We start from the raw sequence: 19,299 nt of genomic DNA on the forward strand, positions 1-19,299 counted from the left end.
TTGTGGATTTCTCAAACATATTTGTATGATAGATCTCTTTATCTTACTGAAGTCTTGTTGTGTTTTATCCATTTTTTATGAGTAGATTTTCTTGTTTTTCCTTGTGTTGTTGAAATAGAAGTGTAGGAATATGGTTTAAATGTTGAAATTGTCTTAGATCAAAATTGTGATGATTTTTCTTTTGTACTTAGTTTACTTTTTAATCTAACTAATTGATCTGTTAAAATATATTGTAACTCATAAAGACTTGGAAGAGCTACGACATGAATGACTAGGAAAATCACATTGACCTATAGGGTATGAATCAAAACACGCCATAGGGAGATGCAAATATAGGGAGACAAATTTTAAGAGAGTTTGAATTGGAGTTTTTATGGTGACAATTTGGAATCCAAAATGATCATATTGGACTTCACAAATCTCAAAAAACCATAACATTACAAGTTTACCTCTAAATAAAGATAGACTCCATACTGTATGCCCAAGAAAGAGCGATGATCACTAATTAGAGCATAGCCGTCTCAATAAGCTAATAAAAACTCAATGCAATTAACCAGCTCTTCCAATTAAAGGACAAAAATAAATGAGTTCTATATAGGCTTCATAAAATGCCTTGATATGGAATCCATAAGCTTGGAATAATTATTAAACTTTTAATTCACCACAGTTTCAAAACCATCAAATAAGAAAAAAAAACATAATACAGCAGAAATTAAGAAAAAAAAAGACAAATGAAATCCAATTTACTAACTTTCAACTAACACACTAACCAAATAAAAAAAAAATAGTAGCTCTTAAAAAGTAATTGAACATTCCTGAAAAGATGCGCCCTTTCACAGGACCAGAATAAAAACAAAAATGCACCAAAAAATCAGCAATATCAGGCAATCCCTTCATAAAATGTATCCCTGAATGGTGACTTTTGAAGAAGAATCAGCACCCTGTTGCGTTGCATGTCCTTTTGTTGCTTTCAATATCGGGCCTTCACAGCAAGAGAAAAACAGGGGATATTTACATATACAACACACAATTCCTTTTATATATCCAACACCTAAACATTGATATTTGCTTATATAAAGCATAAAAATATAGCATGAAATGCTATATTTCAATTTAGAAAAACTTATCTTAGTGATATTTTGATATGATATTAAAGATTTAGTCGTTATATAAATAGATATTAAAATTTAGGTGTTACATATGTAAATACACTAACTTATCTTCCTTAGCCCTAAAACAACATAAAATTTAAAAAATCATAAAAGCGTTTAAAAAAATTGCACTAAACAAAATATGTTCTTAAAAGAACATAAAATAAAATAAGAAAAAAGATCCCAAACAAGCTCTAAATCTATTAAAATGTGGGGATGTTTACAAAGTGTTGTGAAATAACCCGAAAAATGAAGAAAATGACCATGCGCAGCAAAATATAAATGTACAGGAGCAACTCACCGTGCGTTCCTTGTTGCTTTGTCTAAAGTCTCCACAACGTGAATGAAAGCATGGAGAGCTATTTTTCTCACCTGTATTCATTGAAGCCAATTCAATCAGATCAACCAAAAGCTGATTTTTTTTTTTTTCTTTTATATTAAAAATTTTAAAATAGAAGAGGGTGGAGCATACCTCTAACTTATCTTCCTTAGCCCTATGATCCCGCGGAAGCATGCGGAATTCTTCTGTCAGCCTCACACACTCATGAATATTTTCAGGTGAGACAAAGTCAAGAGCAACCTTTATGCAAGACTGTCATGTAAAGAATCAAGTTTAGCTCCATATGTTTCAGATTTGTGACAAGTTTATATCTTATAAGGAAAATTTACATACATACCGCACAATTATTATAGATTTACATATCTACCACCGAAATTTTGATATTTATGTTAATAACATTTTGTTGTTATAAATCTATGCATGAAAATGTGTATTTCAGTTTTAAAAAGTTAATAATAGTGGTGAGTTTTATACATGTAAATATTAAAGCTTAGGTACTAGATATGTAAATAAATAAGAAATGTGGGGTATGTATGTAAATGCCCGGCTTAAAATTCATGAACATTATTCTTGAATCACAGTTGAGAATAAAGCAAATGTTACTAAAATGCATAGGTGCAAGAAAATAGTTAATTAGACAAATACGAGAGGAATCAGGTTCTGGGAACTGAATTATTATCAAATATCAGAGTAATATTATAAAGATGAATTTCATTTTTTTTCTATTTCTTTGGACAATGGTATTTGAATTTAAATTCAGGTTTAAAAAAAAGCAGTTAAAATCATCATTTAGTTTGAATTTATGGAATTTATTGAATTATTCTTGCAGAAAATACATTTATTGTAAAATTTGTTAAGAAAAGGATAATGATTTTTTTCCTGTTGTAATTTCCTATAAATAAACTTAATTTGCAGTCGAAAAAACAAGAGAGAAAGTCTCCTCATTCCTTTATTTTCCTTTCGCATTTCCAGCAATCAGTTTCCTTTAAATTTTTGCACTCCTACAGCAGGTTCAAAAAATATCAAAATTGGTAGAAATATAGTCAAACTCAACCAACCAACCTTCCTTTTGCTCTCTAAACAAAAAGCACTCGATAAACACACTAAATAACTCCAAATCCTTAATCCTAATACTCCTAGCTTTCCAAAGGGTTCTTGTATCTCGTATAACTCTAAACCTAACTTCCCCTTAAGCTCCTCATAAATCAGCCATAAAAAATTAACCGATATATAAGAGTTAACAAAACAATTTATTTTGTTAACAAAATAAATCAACAAAATAAATTTTGTTTCCAATCATTCCAACAAAAAAGTTAAAATCATGGTGGTCACTTATGCTGATACTTGGTTTGAAGACCAAAAATAAACGTTCTTAAATACTTAATTCTATTCTAATTATTTTCTTTATATTGATAAAGCGGAAGTAATTATATTAGCTTAAATCAAATGACTGCTCACAATTCAATTGCATCTTATTGTTTGCAAATTTCCCTTCTATAATCAGTAGATATTAATTTCCTACCATATCATACTTGTAAATTTCCCTTCTATAATCAATGTACTATATCATACATTTTCCATTTGCATTTTCAAAGTTCTTTCCAATATTACAAATTATATCCTAAAAGATAGATATTTTGAAGTGAAAGAGAACTGATGTGGGACAAGTTTAGCACAGACTAATCATCAAAACTATGACTGCTAGGAAATATTTTTCTCTTAAATTTATCATATTTTATTATTTTCATTATGTCTTTTCATTTGAACTCAAAAAATAATATCATTTTTTAAGTAAAAATGTCATAACTAAAAAAATAAAATGTTAATTAGAAATTTACTGCAAGCGAAATCCACAACAAAACATCGCATTTACCACCTTGGTTTGCTAAGTTAAGAAAACCAAGTCAAAACATAAATAGCTAACCACCTTTTAAGACTTCTACAAGGCTATTCTATCTTCTTAAAACTCAATAGAATGGAATTCAATACCTTTAATTTGAAGGATGGAGTTATAGAACCGAAGGCAAACTTTAAGATGTGTTCATTATATATTGATAGCACTTTAAATTCCTCATCTTTTTCTTATATTATAAAGAGGGGTGTCAAAAAATGACTCTACACACAAACTTAACTTGAACTCAACTTAAAAAATCCAGGTTCAGGTTGACCCGAATAATTTTTGGGATGGGTTCGAGTTAGGAAACCCAACCAATTTAATTTTCAAGTTGGGTTTGAAATGACCTGAAAATCTAAAATTGACTCGACACTGAAGTAATGACCCAAAATTGATTTGAAATTGACCCACCAACCAAAATCGAATTGAAATTAATCTGAAATTCATCTGAATAGCTATTATGATTTATGTTAAAGGAGTTATACAGGTCGGCGGATTGAATGCAGGTCGGATTCAGGTTGAACTTTCTGACTCGTCTAATATTCATGTGGGGTTTGGGAAGGGCGGGTCAAACCCGAATACGTCCCGCGAACCCAATTTGACACCTCAACTTATAAATAATATGTATTATGTAAGAAAATGACAATTAAAGTGAAATATAATTTTTTAAATAATTTTTAACTTTTTGAGAAAAAGCCATTGAGAACCTTTAATATTGATCCGATGATTCAGAAGATAACTCCTTATTAAGAACTTCAATCCTTGTCATTTTTATTTTATTTTATTATTTTTTTCTATAATTCTCATCTATACATCTATTTCAAGTGCTCCAAACCTTTCATCAAGTTTCCACACTCCAATAATTTACAAAATACCTAAAATATCCCAAATATGCTTAAGTTTAGTCAACTAACCTTCCTTTTGCCCTCCAAAGAAAACCTTTCATAAAACCACACTAAATAACTCCAAATCCTTGTACGTCATATAACTCCAAATTTAATTTAATCCATCCAAAAACAACAACAACAACAACAAACCTTTATCCGACTAACTGGGGTCGACTACATGAATCCTTTTTCTCAATTGGGTCCTATTCAGTGTCATCTTTTCATTTAATTCTAATAAATTAAGATCATTTTTTATGCAATATGCCCGAGACTTTTTAGGTCTACCTCTAAGTTTCTTAACATAAGTTGAATGTATAACATCCTACTCTCCTCACCGGATCATCAGATGGCCGACGTTTAATGTGACCAAACCATTTAAAACAACTCTCTCTAATTTGTCTGTCATTGGAGCTACACCAACCCTTTCACGAATACATTCGTTTCACATTTTGTCTCTAGGCGTCAAGTCACTCATCCAACAAAGCATTCTCATCTCAACAACACCTAACTTAGTTTTATGCTTCTCTTTCAAAGGCCAATATTCTGCATCATGAAGCATTGCAGGCCTCACCACAATCTTATAAAATTTTTTTTTAAGTCTAAGGTGTATTTTTCTTTCGCACAATAGGCCCGATGCATTCCTACTAAATTGGATGAATGAAAGTCCCACTAAAGAAATAAAATCACTAAATACAAAAACACTTGCAAATATTAATCATTTGTATGATTATAAGATAGGTATTTTACAAAAGGAATAGGCATATTAAAGAAAAAGAGGTGTGCTAGACTTTTAGATAAAAAAGAGTAATTATATTTCTAAATTGTAAGAAATATTTGGGATAATTACATACATAGCACCCGAAACATTGTTATCTACAAAATCAAGCATCCAAATAATATTTTTGAACTACCAAACCGGTGTTTTAATACGTGCCACAATAAAAAAATTGACAATTTAATAAAAATGATAAATATGGTTTGGGGTTTTATCATGAATTTTGATATATGAGTGAGAATTTAAAAAATTGATGAAAGAGGGTGCTATATTTGTAAATAATAATGTTTCTATTGCTATACATGTAATTGCCCCTAAATATTTTCATTTTCTCTGGATTGATTGTACTAGTTTCTCTTAAACCCTTTACATGCCCTGGAAAAATATTTCAATCGTTGCAAAAGTATAAGTCTCTTCTTCATTTATGCTCCACCATATTACACATTTAAAGTTTAATACTCTTCATATCATTTAATATCAAATGATTACCTCATCAAAACAAGATAAATGGTGCAAATGTTAGATAAAAAAAAAAGAAAAAAGTAATACTTGTCATATGAAAAAGATTGCATGTGCATGTCAAAATGATAGAGTTCACCCCCTTATGGTACTAGCTAGGGACGCAATATCCATAAAAGTCAGACTAAGTAATAAAATACCTCTCATATTTTACCCTTTGTGTGTGATTGTCTTCCAATACCTTCTACGACTGGCACGCAATAATACCCTGACTAACCCCAGGTCCGATAGAAGAAAGCCTACAGCCAATCGAGTAGAAATAACGAAAGTGGAAAAAATAAGTGGATTTATGGTAAGTTTTTTGCACCAAGAAAAAAAAGGTCAATGATGTAACCAACCAATGAATTAGTTTTAATCTTTTTTTTTTCTACGTTTGCTTCTACTAAATTATATTACCACATCTTTTTTTAGTTTTTGGTCTTTCTCACTAAAATCTATTGGGTCCAAGTGGTTAAAAGCTCCAAATGAAATTCCGAATATTACTGAATTACCAGAACTACTTCAATGTATTATATTTCATTTCTACCTTATGTAAATAAATATGTATATGGTTTTAGTCTTTCTATTTCCATGCTTTAAAATTATTTTTTTCTTTCTTTTTCATTCAATTCACAACAAACGACAATATAGAAAAATGACCGATATGGGAATCCATCTAAATTCTGTGGCTAGGAAAAAAAAAGATAGGCTAATTACCATCGAGTAAATAACACTCTTGTATTCTTCCATTAAATAAATCATATGCACTTTTTATTATATTATATTGTATTTTAGAACTATTCTTCAAAACATACACAAGGATGATACTCATAGGCATTACATATACATGATCACCAACCTATCTTTCTCTTCCAAATTATTCAATATCATCTATTTTTCATTATATATAGATACATGTAGCTATTGACATTTTATTCTCCATCCCGATGGATTATATTGAGCAACCACGCATTGCTTGAATTGGGATAAGCTTCAAAAATTCAAAAAAGACTATTTCAAAAGTGGGTTAATGATGAAGCTCCATGGTTCCACCTATATAAGCTCCAGACGGAGTTACAAAAATGAGAGCTTCAACACCACTTGTAAATAATCCAAGAAATATAATAGGTATATGAACTACTGAAAATACTAAAGAAACAAAAAACACTAATTCATCAGCCAATATATTCTCAAAAAATTGAAAACTAAAAGATAAAGAATTTGTTAAATCTTCTAGAGCATGAATTGGTAAAAGTATTATCAAGAAAATCACCTTATGATATTAGCTAGGCACATGATATGCCTGTGCATTTAAATGTAAAGAGAAAAGGTTGCCTACCCTTTTGAAATTTGGTTTTGAAAATGGTTACAAAAAGTGTCTTTATTATACACATTTAAACGATGACTCGTGAAATGGGTGTACAAAAAGATAAGTTATAAAAAATTATAATATGAAAACTAAGATAATTATCAGTGCAATTTATCTCTCATTAGAATTTTGTGAGTCAAGCCGACTCGTGAGCCGGCTTGAGCTCGGCTCGATAAGTGGCTTGTGAACTAAGCTCGATGAGCTAACAAGCCAAGCCCATGCTAGCCCCGGCTCGAACCGCTAGCTTGTGAACCGGCTTGTTTAAAAAAATATTAATATAAAATATAATCAAAATATATTAAATTTGAAAACTTTATATTTAAAGTATTTAATTTGTTTAAAAAATAATATTTTTTATTTTATATTAAATGATTTCTTATTTTTTTCTTTCTTAATTGTTCGTTGTATTTGTCATTTTATCATAACACTACCTTAAATTAATAATATTTTTCTCTTTTATGATAAATAAACAGGCTTGTCAGCCGACTCAAACTCAATAAAACTAATCAAGCTCAAACTAAGGGTGGCTCGAACTTGACTCAACTCGTTCACACCCCTAAAAATACTATTTATTGAATACAAAATACTCATGCATATAAATTTTTAATTATTAAATCTTTATAATTTAGCAACAAATTTGTTTAACTCACAAAATAGTTGATGAATATTTTCAAATAAGTCTCATTTAAATTGAATGGATGATACAAAATAATTTATTTATAGATAGTGGACAAGTACAAAAAATAAGTACTATAATAAGTGTCTTTTCGATCAATTATAAATTTGAAAAAAAATAATTTGGATGTAATTTAGTGCCGAAGTTATTAATGAATTTTTTTTGTATATAATTGGTGCTTTTAAGAATTGTAAGATTTTTATATTTTAAAAACTTCAAAAACATTTAGTTAAGTTAACTTTCAATCTGACGATCGATTCCTATCATGATAATTTTAACCTTTCCGATCGAGTCGTGACATGCTCCTGCAAGTATTTTGTTGCCACATATAGCTGTTTTGCTCCGCAGTTGCTACCCTACTATTATTAACGCATTGCACTGAATCATGCTGCTACCAATGCATTGCGTGGAATTATGCATCATCTTGCTATTTTCATGGAAAAACTGAACATGATACAGCCGCTAGTCGATTTCAAGTGAATTATAAACAAAAAAACAAAGGGAACTTTACCAACAGTAAGGGAATTAAATTAAGAAGAACGCCTATGTATCATCAATTTTACATGAAAATTTAAATGAAAAAGAAACTTCACTACTGAACCAATATCATTGTGCTTAGTGCTAATCAAAGGTCAAAAAGTGCATAAAGCTAACACATAACTTAGAAACATACCTTCAAGTTTCTAACCTGATGCGGGCATCCCGCTGGGATGAATACAGCCTCTCCAAGCTTCTGCACAAACGACCATGGCTCAATTCCTAGAATAAAACCACCAGATTGAGCTTAGGTGCTTGCAGCCAAAACAATAAGAGCAATAAACATTTCATAACTATCCACACAAGAACAAAGCTAGCTAAGAAAAACTAACCATATTCCTCCTTAAGTTTCCTTTTGTGATCCATTGACAAATAGAAAGATTGGTCGTGTATAGGATGGAATACCTGTTGCCAAATAAAACCATTTCTATCATGGGTTATTTCTGGCTTACGCACCCTAATAAAAAGAATTTTTAGAATACCACATGATACCTTATTTACTGGCTTATCATGTATATGTCTGAACTCGCTGAAATGCTGCCGAATATACTCTTCTAATTTAGGGACATCTTCTCTTCGGAAGATATCCCACAGAGCACCACCTTCTATGTGCTCTTTATCCATCATGTCGTCTTGGAGAGTAGCATGTTGTTTACCAAACATGCTTGCCGAATCATTTACTTTCTGAATATGCCTTCCTCTTCTTGTTTTCTCATTGTCCACAATTTGAGAATTTCTAGGGCTAGAAGATAAAGCATGTCTGCCGCCATGATGTTTATATGATGATCCCCTAGGCCTACCCCTTTTCCGACGATAAGAAATGACGCATTTTCCATCAATATTTTGATTATTGTCTTTGGGTTTTGAATCTGATGTTTCAAAAAATTCACTTGTTCTTCCTAGACTTAAATAATCATGATGATCTAAGTTTATTAATGAATCTCCCACAGTTCTAGCAGCTAAAGCATCTGCAGAACAGGTAGGCTGAACAACACTTGAAGAACATTTTTCACTGTGTTCAACACTTGAAGAACAATTTTCACCGTGTTCAACTTTGTGGCTACTCATAGAATGAAATCCTTTGCTTGAAATCCGAGCTTTATCAGCAAGCAAGACTAAATTTTGTTCACCCAAAGAAGGAGAGGAATCAGAAAGCTTTCCTTCAGAAAGGGCATCCAAATTAATGCCATCAAGCACCAAAGTAGCTTTATTATCTATTTCATGGATCTCACTATCAATTTTTTCATTATTAGAGCAAGATTTAGCACCACCAGCTAGCAACTGCTGGTCCTTGCAATTCGAAAAAGTACTCTGCACATCTTGATTGACCTCATTATCTAGTTTGATATCAGAGTTCTTTTGTTTATCTCTTTTTTGTCTTTTTACTAATTCAATTTTAGAAAGCTGGCCTTTCGTAAGGGGAACTTCTGTAGTGTGTGTTAGTACATTCACCTGAGAATTTATGGGAGACCCCAATCAGCGATATCAACAATGGAAAAAGAACGCATAAAAATTAACATTAAAAATTTCATATAAAGATGTTTCAAGAAGAATGAGAAATCAAAGATGTTTATCAAATAAAAATGGCATCACATAAAATATTTAAAAAGTTAGTCTTCTAGCATTTCAATGTAGTTCCATAATAATCACAAGAAATAAAAGAAAACGAAGAAAAACAAATGTGGAATAGAAAAAAAAAGAAATCACTTAATGAGCGTCTTTCACAAGCTTTTTGCTTCACCATAGCACACACAAAATAGACAGATGACTTTAACAAGAAATTTCTACATGAATTTGGCAAATTCAACAGGATAATTAGAAGAACAAAAACTGAGACGATAAAATATACATCTGTAAAAAACAGTAGATATAAGCCAGATTAAAACACACTGTATAGATTATTATACGAATTCCCAGATGAAAATAATGTAAACAACAAATAGATATCTCAATATTAACCAAAATAACAATTTGATCTTTAACTTTCAGAAGGGTGCACTAGGAAAAAAAAATACCTTGAAACATGTCCCTTCTAAATATTTTAAAAATCTGAGGTCATTACCGAAATAATATTATCATCCTTCCTTTCAGAAACTACTTATAATTTCTAAGCTTTAGTAATTGATGACAGTGACAATCAACAAAGATGTGAAGAATTCACATTGAATAACCATGAAATTAAACCAACAGACAAAATTGATCTGTAAAATGACTTCCATTTATAAAACTTTGCTACAAAATACAAAAAAAAAAGAATTGAACTAGAAGAATTTATATATCCAATTATCGACTGATATCCCCGTCTTAAACAAAATTAAGTAAATAAAATGATTAAGTACTGCAAGATATGGTGGTATTTAAAGAATGAAACAAGCTAACCAACAAGTAGAAATTCTATAAACTAAAAAAAAATCTGGCAATACCGCATCAGACATATCACAGTGAAGCTTGGTGACGGAATCACCAGACCCCAACTCTTCAAAGAATCCATAAGCAATGTATGTTTTTGGACCAAGGTCGGGTTTCAAAACACCATCAGGAAGCATCACAGCAAGATTTAGAAGGCCATCCCGAGGATTTGTATATTCTTGAAAAGGTAAAGTGGAAATGAACTCAGCACCATGACGTGGTAGACGTTCCTCAAAGGAACTAGAAGGAGGCCAATCTTTAAGTTTAAGCATCTCAGGCCAACCATCTCGATGATATCGCCCAGTAGAGTATCCATGGAAAAACATATGAATATTTATCTCAACCTGCAACGAAAGGAAGGCATCAAGCCATCAACCCATCACGACAGAGAGAAAAATTAAAAAGAATTTTACATGCATACCACACAATTCCTATATATTTACACATCTAACACCTACAGTTTTATATTTATATTTATAATGCATTGGAATTAAAAATCTATAAATAAAAATGTGTATTTCATTTTAAAAATTTAAAAAGAGTGGTAATGTTTTTGTGATGTTCGAGATATGTGTGTTATACATACAAACATAGAAGAATAGGCGTTGAATATGTAAATAGATAAAAATTGTGTAGCACGTACATAAAAGCTCCAACATTAAAATATAAATTTTTAATATATTCAAGCAACCGTTTAGTTAGCTGTGTTTATGCATCCTAACACCATGATGCATCAATAAGGCAAATGATACACGAATAAGAGTGTAATGAAGAGCAGTTAATAAAAAAATTCAGCAAGCAGTAACAGAAAAAAGGCCCTATACAGTATTTGAAGCAGTCTGTTCCATGTAACAGGAAAGGGTCGAGTTGGAGAGCATAATTTGATGATAAAAAAAATAAAAAAAAAACTATTATATAATAGGAAAATACATAAATAAATTGTAATTCCAAATACAAAAAAACATTCTTAACAAATAAATGGTTTAAAATAAAATGTCCACATTGAAAAAGCTATGTTTCAATTTTAAACAAGCAAATATAATCCAAGTTAGCAAACCATAGCATGAGATTAATCTTATCTTCACTATTATCTATTTAATTTTTGCATCACCCAAACTGCCTCCACAGTCATTAGGCTTGTAGTCAATCGCCTCATAATGTGGTTGTATATGCTTGAAGAACAATGAAAAATTTTGCATCAAAAAGGAATGCGCCCAAATACTTAGCACCTTGGCCTAAGTTTGAAAACACTACGAGCATAGATTTTAATTTACCAAATTAAATATAACCAAAACATGCAAATAAGAAAAAACTGTACAAATTGTTAGACATGTCAATGAAATTATTGAAGAACAAAAAAAAAATCAATATTAATAAATTAATCCACTCAAATTTGTAAAATATATTTGCTAATGAGAAAATGGCATGATGTTTGATGGTCAGCAATGTTGCCTGGAGACCTTTTTGGTAGAGATATGGAATGATGCTTATGTAATGACAAAGGTGATAGTCTTATAACACAAACATAAATTTTTATTTTGAAAATCTAGATCAGTCGTCAAAATTCTGAGAGGGTGAATAGAAAAGCACAAGATATTGTTGAAATTGCTATAGAAATAAGCCTGCCAACAAGATTACATGTGGTGAGCATTGACCCACCTAGAAGCGAGACAAATACAAAAACTAACCTCACACCAGTCCAGACAATCAATCGCCCTTACTTCAAAATTTTCAGATTTAACCTTTCTCACTTTCTTCTCCCGCAATGCACGCCACATAACCATTGGCTCCCAGCTCAATCCAGAAGATAGATCAAGTACATCACGAACAATAACAGGCTGACCTTTAGCCCAATGCTTCTGGAAATGCTCCGCTTCTCCCTCTTGAACATATCTAGCACTTGGACAATATAAAAGATTATCATCACAGCCTTCTCTAGATGCTGCCTTTCTTATTGCGACACTAACAGAATCATTTTTTTCTGACACACAGAAACAAGTGGAAGCTCCAGAGTTTTCATGCAACACTTTATGTTCACTGCTTTCAAGCCCAACAATGATGTTAGCCTTCTCTTCCAACATGAGAAGCATATTTTCTGAAAAAATATGCTTAAGCTGCAAAAGAGAATTGCCACAGCCACCGACTACTTCTGGCGGGCAAGGTATACTGCCATCATCATTTGCTCTCCATTGCATGAGTGCAATAAGAAAATTTTCATTGATATCAGCATTTATTCCACATTGTCCATTATGACCAGGCAAACAGCCTTCTCGAAGCCCTCGACAGCAAGATAAGCATAAGTCGTATGCACAACAAGGGCAGCTTCGATGAAAATCCACAATTGATGTGCTGCAGTAATTGCTGCCAAAACACAAGTGTTCCTTAAATTTACTTTGAGTTTCTAGCTTAAAGTAAATAGAAAATAAGCAATATCATAGGAAAAACAAACCAGTATATACGTTCGTCTTTCGCACAAGGAGCTTTTTGTAATTTTATTTCATTGAATGCAAGACCTGTTTATAAGAAAATTATTAGAGAAGACAAGGAGTCGGAGGGCAGATAAATTATGGTGAAGGAATATATCGCTACCTTTTAACCGAGCCTCAATTTCCTTTTCCATTTGTTGTTCCTTCTGCAGTTCTTTAAACCATGGAAGTAACAAACGTAATATATATAAATAATTCCGTCTTTGTTCCTCATCTTGAATTTCTCTTTTAGGAGGCTGTGATTGAGAGTTAGGCTTTCAAAAACTCAAATAAAATAATTGCTTGAAAGGAACAAAATAAAAGCAGGGAAAAAAACTTCACCTCAGAAATTCCTCTCATGCGTAAGCATGATTTGCAATTGCAATTGAACCGACAAAATGGACACTCAATAGAAAAGTCTTCAGGTGTCAACTGTGGATACCTGCACACCACCACAAACAACAATGAATACAATATAAAACATAATTCATAGCATACTATCCACAATGACTAAGTTAAAAAAAAATAAATAAATAAACATGTAATACATTTTACGGCAATGAACTAATGTTTAATAACGTCAAATGATAATGTTTAAAAAGGTCAAATAAGCACCAAGGCTTCAGCATGAAAATTTGAAGTGTTATTTGATGCAAAAACATCTCAATATTATACCTTGCAATTAAAAGATGGTATTTTTTTCTTCACGCCATCTTAGTGTGACATGCTCAAGTGCTAGAATTAGTGCTTCACATTACATTGATCTATTGGAGAACCTACTCCACCATCTTTGCTTGCACCTCTCCCTATTTCCATGCACCAACTTCTAACAATCACATAACCAATCAGTGCCCTTTTTGTGTCCAAACTAAAGGCGTACTTTCATTGCAATTTCTTTTCTGAATTGTAAGGTACAATAACAGCCTTTGTTTGGCAGTATTCTTAATCTAATTAATGGAATTGGAACTCCTCTGTAATTCAGAGTTCTGCTTCCTCTATATCCTTTGCAATATTTTCATCATTTATTCATAAGGAATGGTTGACCTATATGAGCACATCAAGTTTTTGTCTTTCATAGGCTCACAGATTCCATCCAACCTTTTCTCAATCCCTAGCAAAGTCTAGTTGAATGGATAAAGTTTCTAGTTGAGTTGGGTCCATTCAAAGAAGTAATTTATTGTCTTACTTTATATTCTAAAATCACATTATTGGTTGGCTACCACTAGCTTACTACTTCCTTGTTAGTTTTTACAAATTTTGTGGTGAGAACCAGTTTTTACAATCAAACCTATGTGATAGTTATAAGAAAAATATACATCTCTTCTCACCCCCCCCCCCCCCCCCCCCAAAAAAAATAAAAAAAGAAGATTTCAAATGCCTGCAATAGCATTTTTGAAAGCCGTTAACCCCACTACAACTTTATAATTATTTTACAAATAGTTACAATCGCCACAAACAGATACTTAGTATCCACAATTTCCCTCTAACCATAGGTATATTAAACTCTAAAAATAATATTGAAACAAATGATAATTGGGTACATAAGATTGACATCTTCACGTGTGATAATATAAAACCAAGTGCATTACTTGATCCATGAAATTGGAAACTTAAGAAAAAAAATGACATCATCCAATGCTGGCAGCAAAATAACATTAAGCTAAACAGCCACCCAGTTTAATGTAATGATTAAAATAGAAAATGATAAGTGCTGATCAAATAAAGAACTGAGATAGCTAGCTAGAGCAACTAGCACAATTCTAGTTAAGTATTTCATGTGCAAAATATATTAAAATTTAGATTAACATGAAGAAATCAAATCATTAATGATCAAAATTTCAGTAAATAATAATGATAAGCTGTAAGAATAACCTATTGCCTCAAACACACATGAACAATAGAGAAGAAGAGATCGGAGAAAGACATACCATCTCTTCATACACGGATAGCAATACCGTTTTCTTTTGCAAGTCATACATCTCACTACAGCTCCTTTGTCATTCCTTTGGCATTGATGGCACATTAGCGCATCTTCACCGGTCAGTAATTTTCTCTTAGAACCCTATAAACACAAACAGCAAATTAAAAGCTACATATCACAAAACAAAAAAAAAAAAAACAGCAGATAGCATGAAATAGGCCAGCATGAAAAGCTCATCACCTGATCGTTCTTTTCATAATCATAATATATGGGAGCTTTCCTCTTCCGATTCTTGACAGATGATGCAATCCCAGCTTCAATTTTGCCTTCATCACACTGCTATCAAATCCAACATTTTCTAATGAGAAAAGGCCAAAAAAAAAAAGAACAGATTCATACACATAAAAGAGTACAAAAGAAAATCAGCAACGGAGAAAAATGCCACCTTCAAAAATAAGAAAATGAAATAGTAAATAAAGAAGAATTGATTAAACTGAAAAACTCCTCGCCTGATCCTGCTTCTCAAACTCTAAGCTTGTCTTCCTCTTCTGTTTCCCTACCGAAGCCACAATCACCCCATCCGATCCATCTTCATTGAACTGACATCAAAATCCAACATTGTTAAAGAGAGAAAATAAAATAAAAAAACTTTTATACCCATAAAAAATTACACGAGAAAATCAGTAAGAAAGAAAAAAGCCGCCTTAAACAATACCAATAAAAAGTAGAAAATAAACAAGAATTCACTAAAGTGAAGAACGTATCACCTGATCCTGCTTCTCATCAAACTCTAAGCCAGCCTCCCTCTCCCTCTTCCTCTTCCTCTTCCTCTTCCTCTTCCCTACAGAAGCTACAATCCCACCATCCGATTCTTCCTCGTTGTACTGACGTCAAAATCAAACAGTTTCAAATAAGAGAAGGCCAAAAAAACCAGATTTATACGCATAAAAGATCACAAAAGAAAATCAGCAAGGGAGACAAATGCCACCATTGAAAAAAAAGGAAATAGCAAATAAACAAGATTGACTAAACTGAAAAACTCATCGGCTGGTCCTCCTTCTGAAATTCCAAGCTAGTCTTCCTCTTCCGTTTCCCTGCCGAAGCCACAATCCCACCATCCAATCCATCTTCGTTGAACTGACATCAAATTCCAACATTGCTAATGAGAGAAAATAAAATAAAAAATTTTAAACCCATAAAAGATTACAAGAGAAAACCAGCAAGAAAGAAAAAATGTCGCCTTGATAAATAAGAATGAAAAATAGAAAACAAATAAGAATTGACTAAACGGAAGAACACATTACCTGATCCTGCTTCTTATCAAACTCTAAGCTAGCCTTCCTCTTCCGCTTCCCAACAGAAGCCACAATCCCACCATCTGATTCTTCTTCATTGACCTGACAACAAAACACACCATTGTATAATCAGAAATGAGAAAGGGAGAGGGAGGTTTTAATCCAAATGTATCCACGAATGGTTAGCTCACCGCCTCTGCCGGTATTGCGACCTTGCCTTCAGATTCATCTTGATCGCACTGTTATAAGAAAACAAGTAAATGGAGTATTATATTAAGGAATTATCACTAGCTCCACAAACTTTAAAAAGAAATAATAGTCGCCACAGCAGAAAATTAAAAGCCCACCTTTGTGTCGCTCAACAAATCCCCGTATCTTAAATCTTTTATTTCAGCACCTGAACCATTCATCTCCTCCAAAGGCTGCAGCAGCCATTTTTCCAATTCGTCATAGCAGAAAACAAGATTTTCGAGCTCAAAGAGAGAAATTAAATAGAAAAAAAATCAAAGGATCTAAAAGGCAACGCAAATTAGAAAATAAATCGCAGTTATGGCCGTCACCTCAACCTTCACCTTGCCGCTGTAAGCAAAACTACTATCATCAGTCTTCTCCTTCCCCAACTCAGTGTCATTACAAGCCCTAAGAACCTTCGACGAAAACAAGTAAAATATATAATATATTCATAAATTATCACAACCTCAACGAACTTTAACAAGAAATAATCATCGCCTCAACAGAAATTTAAAGCCCTACCTTCGTATCGTCCAACCAATCCCCGCATCTTAAATCTTTTATTTCAGCCCCTGAACCATTCATCTCCTCCGAAATCTGCAGCTGCCATTTTTCCAATGCGTCATAACAGAAAACAAGATTGATGAGTTCAGTAAAAGAAATTAGATAAAAAAAATATATCAAAGGATCTCAAAGGCAAGGCAAATTAGAAAATAAATCGCAGTTACGGCCATCACCTCAACCTTCACCTTGCCGGTGGAAGCTAAACTATTATCATCAGTGTTCTCCTTCCCCAACTCAGCGTCCTTACTAGCCCTAAGAACCTCCATTGTTTCAGAATCCGACATTGTTGCAAACCCTAACCTCCTTCACTGCTCCCTCTAGTTTCTTCGTTCTTTCTGAAAGCTTCGGTTTTGGATTCGAAAAATGTCTTTGTCCGCGCAAAATAGAACGAACGCCAGCCAGGGGCTTTTAATTTTGAGATGGAACTGAAAACGGGGGTCGCGCCGTGGCGGTTGCAGGTAAAGCGGTATACTCGTTCCTGTGAGCAGAAAAAAAAGGGATAATTACGTACGGATCACGCCAAAGATCGATACTTATAAATTAATCATGTTTGTTAACTCCCAAATATGTTTGCTAAAATGAAAAATATAGATTAGCATTTTATCATTAATTTTAAAATTTGAGTGGAAATTTAAAAAGTGGGCGGCGATAGCAGTTAATTTGTAAATAGAAGAAAGTTGTCACCGCACCTAGACAGACGCGATGTGATTTCAAAACGCATTAGCTGTCAAAAAGCAGTTTACCCAAACAGTTCAAGTGCGTTTTCAAAACGTCACCGTATCAGATAAGCTGTCTCAAACAGACCCTTAATATTCAGTCTTCATGAATAAAATGAAGGATTAGATTTTTTTAATAAGTTATATTTTATGGAAAAATTTTATTCTAGTAATTTTCCAAACCTTCACTATTAATATGAAAGATTTACATGTATACCACCAATTTCTTATGTATAACTTATATACCACCTAAAGTTAACCTTTTATATTTACACCACCCAAATCTTTTATATCACATAAAAAATATAATTATAAGAAAAAAAAAACAATAATGCTCTTATAAATATGTGTAGTTGCAATTATGCAGTTCCAACAATAATTCTAACAAATAACATAATTAAGTTTACTTATGATATTACATCAACTTTAATACATCACTTAACACATAATAAACGATAATAAAGATTATAATAACAATAAGTAATGTTATTATAATATTGTTTTTCATGTCCAAACGATCAAGACTTCAGGAGATTTTCTTTCTAATATTTCTCTCCATACAATATAATTATTTGAAGTCAATTTCTCATTATCATCAGCTCATCGAAAAAAATTAAAATTGTCATTTATTTTATTTATGGGACAAGAATAAAATCTTCTCTTATAACTACCTTCTCCTCTAGAAATATACACAGAACATTGCATTTCGCAATTGTTGTAAAAACTCTACAAACATTTGAAAGCCTTGAACACATTTTTACTCAGAATGCAATATTTAATGCTTAATTGAGAAATTAGATTATTTGTGCAATAAATAAAGAAATAATTAAGGATTCATAATTAATATAAAGAAATATATACAATAAAAAATAATCAACTTTAATGTTTTGACATAAGAAATATGTGACTATCACGAATACTTTATTCTCTTCCTATCATTATAGAGGCAAAACACATGTTGAAGTCGCATAACGTTATTGTATCCTGTGTGGGGATCCACAACATCTAATATATGCAATCTTATTAATTTTTGTAAGCATCAACAAAAAAATGTGTGCATCGACATGAGTGTCATCAATCACTCATATAAAATTTTGTTTAAAATATTTATGAAGATAATTAAAGTTTAGTAAAAAAATGCATGCAAAATCAAATAGATAATATTGTGATGCTTCGAATAACATGTATCTCAGATCGTTATAAATTTCTCTTGATGTATACTTACATGTCTTTTTTATGTTTAATTTCTTTTACATTTATCACATTTTTTTGAATGAAATTACGCTTTAAAGAAATGTTATTTTCATATTTATCTTGCAGGTATAACACTTGGAGCGGATTGAAGCTGAAACAGGGTGAAACATATGCAAATGAGAGAAAATGGGGGTGCTGCCATTAGAGTGGTACCTAGGCACTAGTCTCCGCTCAAAAAACAGAAAAGAAGTAACCGCAAACTGGCGCCTATGCACCCGAACTGTCCGAGGTTGGTTTTTGCACGTCCCGATGAGTTATTTGACGGATCTAGGTGTTTGGAAAAACACTTTTTTGCATTTCTAAGTTCTGACATTCTC

General features: G+C 32.1%; 1 protein-coding gene across 6 annotated transcripts; it reads right to left on the reverse strand.

Annotated features, from left to right (window-relative positions):
- Positions 1 to 711: 711 nt before the first annotated feature.
- On the reverse strand, positions 712 to 17,501 carry LOC110033089 (lysine-specific demethylase JMJ25-like). 6 transcript variants are annotated; one of them, XM_020736954.1, is made up of 22 exons: positions 17,186 to 17,501; positions 16,971 to 17,045; positions 16,778 to 16,864; positions 16,565 to 16,639; positions 16,409 to 16,459; positions 16,227 to 16,319; positions 15,955 to 16,059; positions 15,690 to 15,806; positions 15,432 to 15,521; positions 15,163 to 15,261; positions 14,930 to 15,063; positions 13,344 to 13,443; positions 13,126 to 13,258; positions 12,986 to 13,049; positions 12,225 to 12,897; positions 10,551 to 10,880; positions 8,620 to 9,579; positions 8,460 to 8,532; positions 8,264 to 8,349; positions 1,624 to 1,743; positions 1,453 to 1,523; positions 712 to 982 (listed from the first exon to the last, which is right to left on the reverse strand). In XM_020736954.1, exons 1-22 carry the CDS (start codon positions 17,294 to 17,296, stop codon positions 934 to 936), a joined length of 3,696 nt encoding a protein of 1,231 aa, XP_020592613.1. In that variant the 5' UTR covers positions 17,297 to 17,501; the 3' UTR covers positions 712 to 933. The 6 variants fall into 6 exon arrangements, with proteins under 6 accessions (XP_020592613.1, XP_020592611.1, XP_020592612.1 ...); XM_020736952.1 differs by having other exon boundaries at positions 16,409 to 16,456; positions 16,971 to 17,051; XM_020736953.1 differs by having other exon boundaries at positions 15,163 to 15,258; positions 16,971 to 17,051.
- Positions 17,502 to 19,299: the final 1,798 nt, after the last annotated feature.

This window comes from Phalaenopsis equestris, unplaced genomic scaffold, assembly GCF_001263595.1.
Source record: "Phalaenopsis equestris unplaced genomic scaffold, ASM126359v1 Scaffold001091, whole genome shotgun sequence".
Taxonomy (NCBI): Eukaryota; Viridiplantae; Streptophyta; class Magnoliopsida; order Asparagales; family Orchidaceae; genus Phalaenopsis; species Phalaenopsis equestris.

Coding starts and splice junctions, on each gene's coding strand:
- LOC110033089 (XM_020736951.1), bottom strand. CDS start 17,296: ATGTCGGATTCTGAAACAATGGAGGTTCTTAGGGCTAGTAAGGACGCT. Junction 16,640..16,777: donor GCGGCAAGGTGAAGGTTGAG/GTGACGGCCATA, acceptor TGGCTGCTGCAG/CCTTTGGAGGAGATGAATGG. Junction 1,744..8,263: donor ATCAGGTTAGAAACTTGAAG/GTATGTTTCTAA, acceptor TTTACATGACAG/TCTTGCATAAAGGTTGCTCT.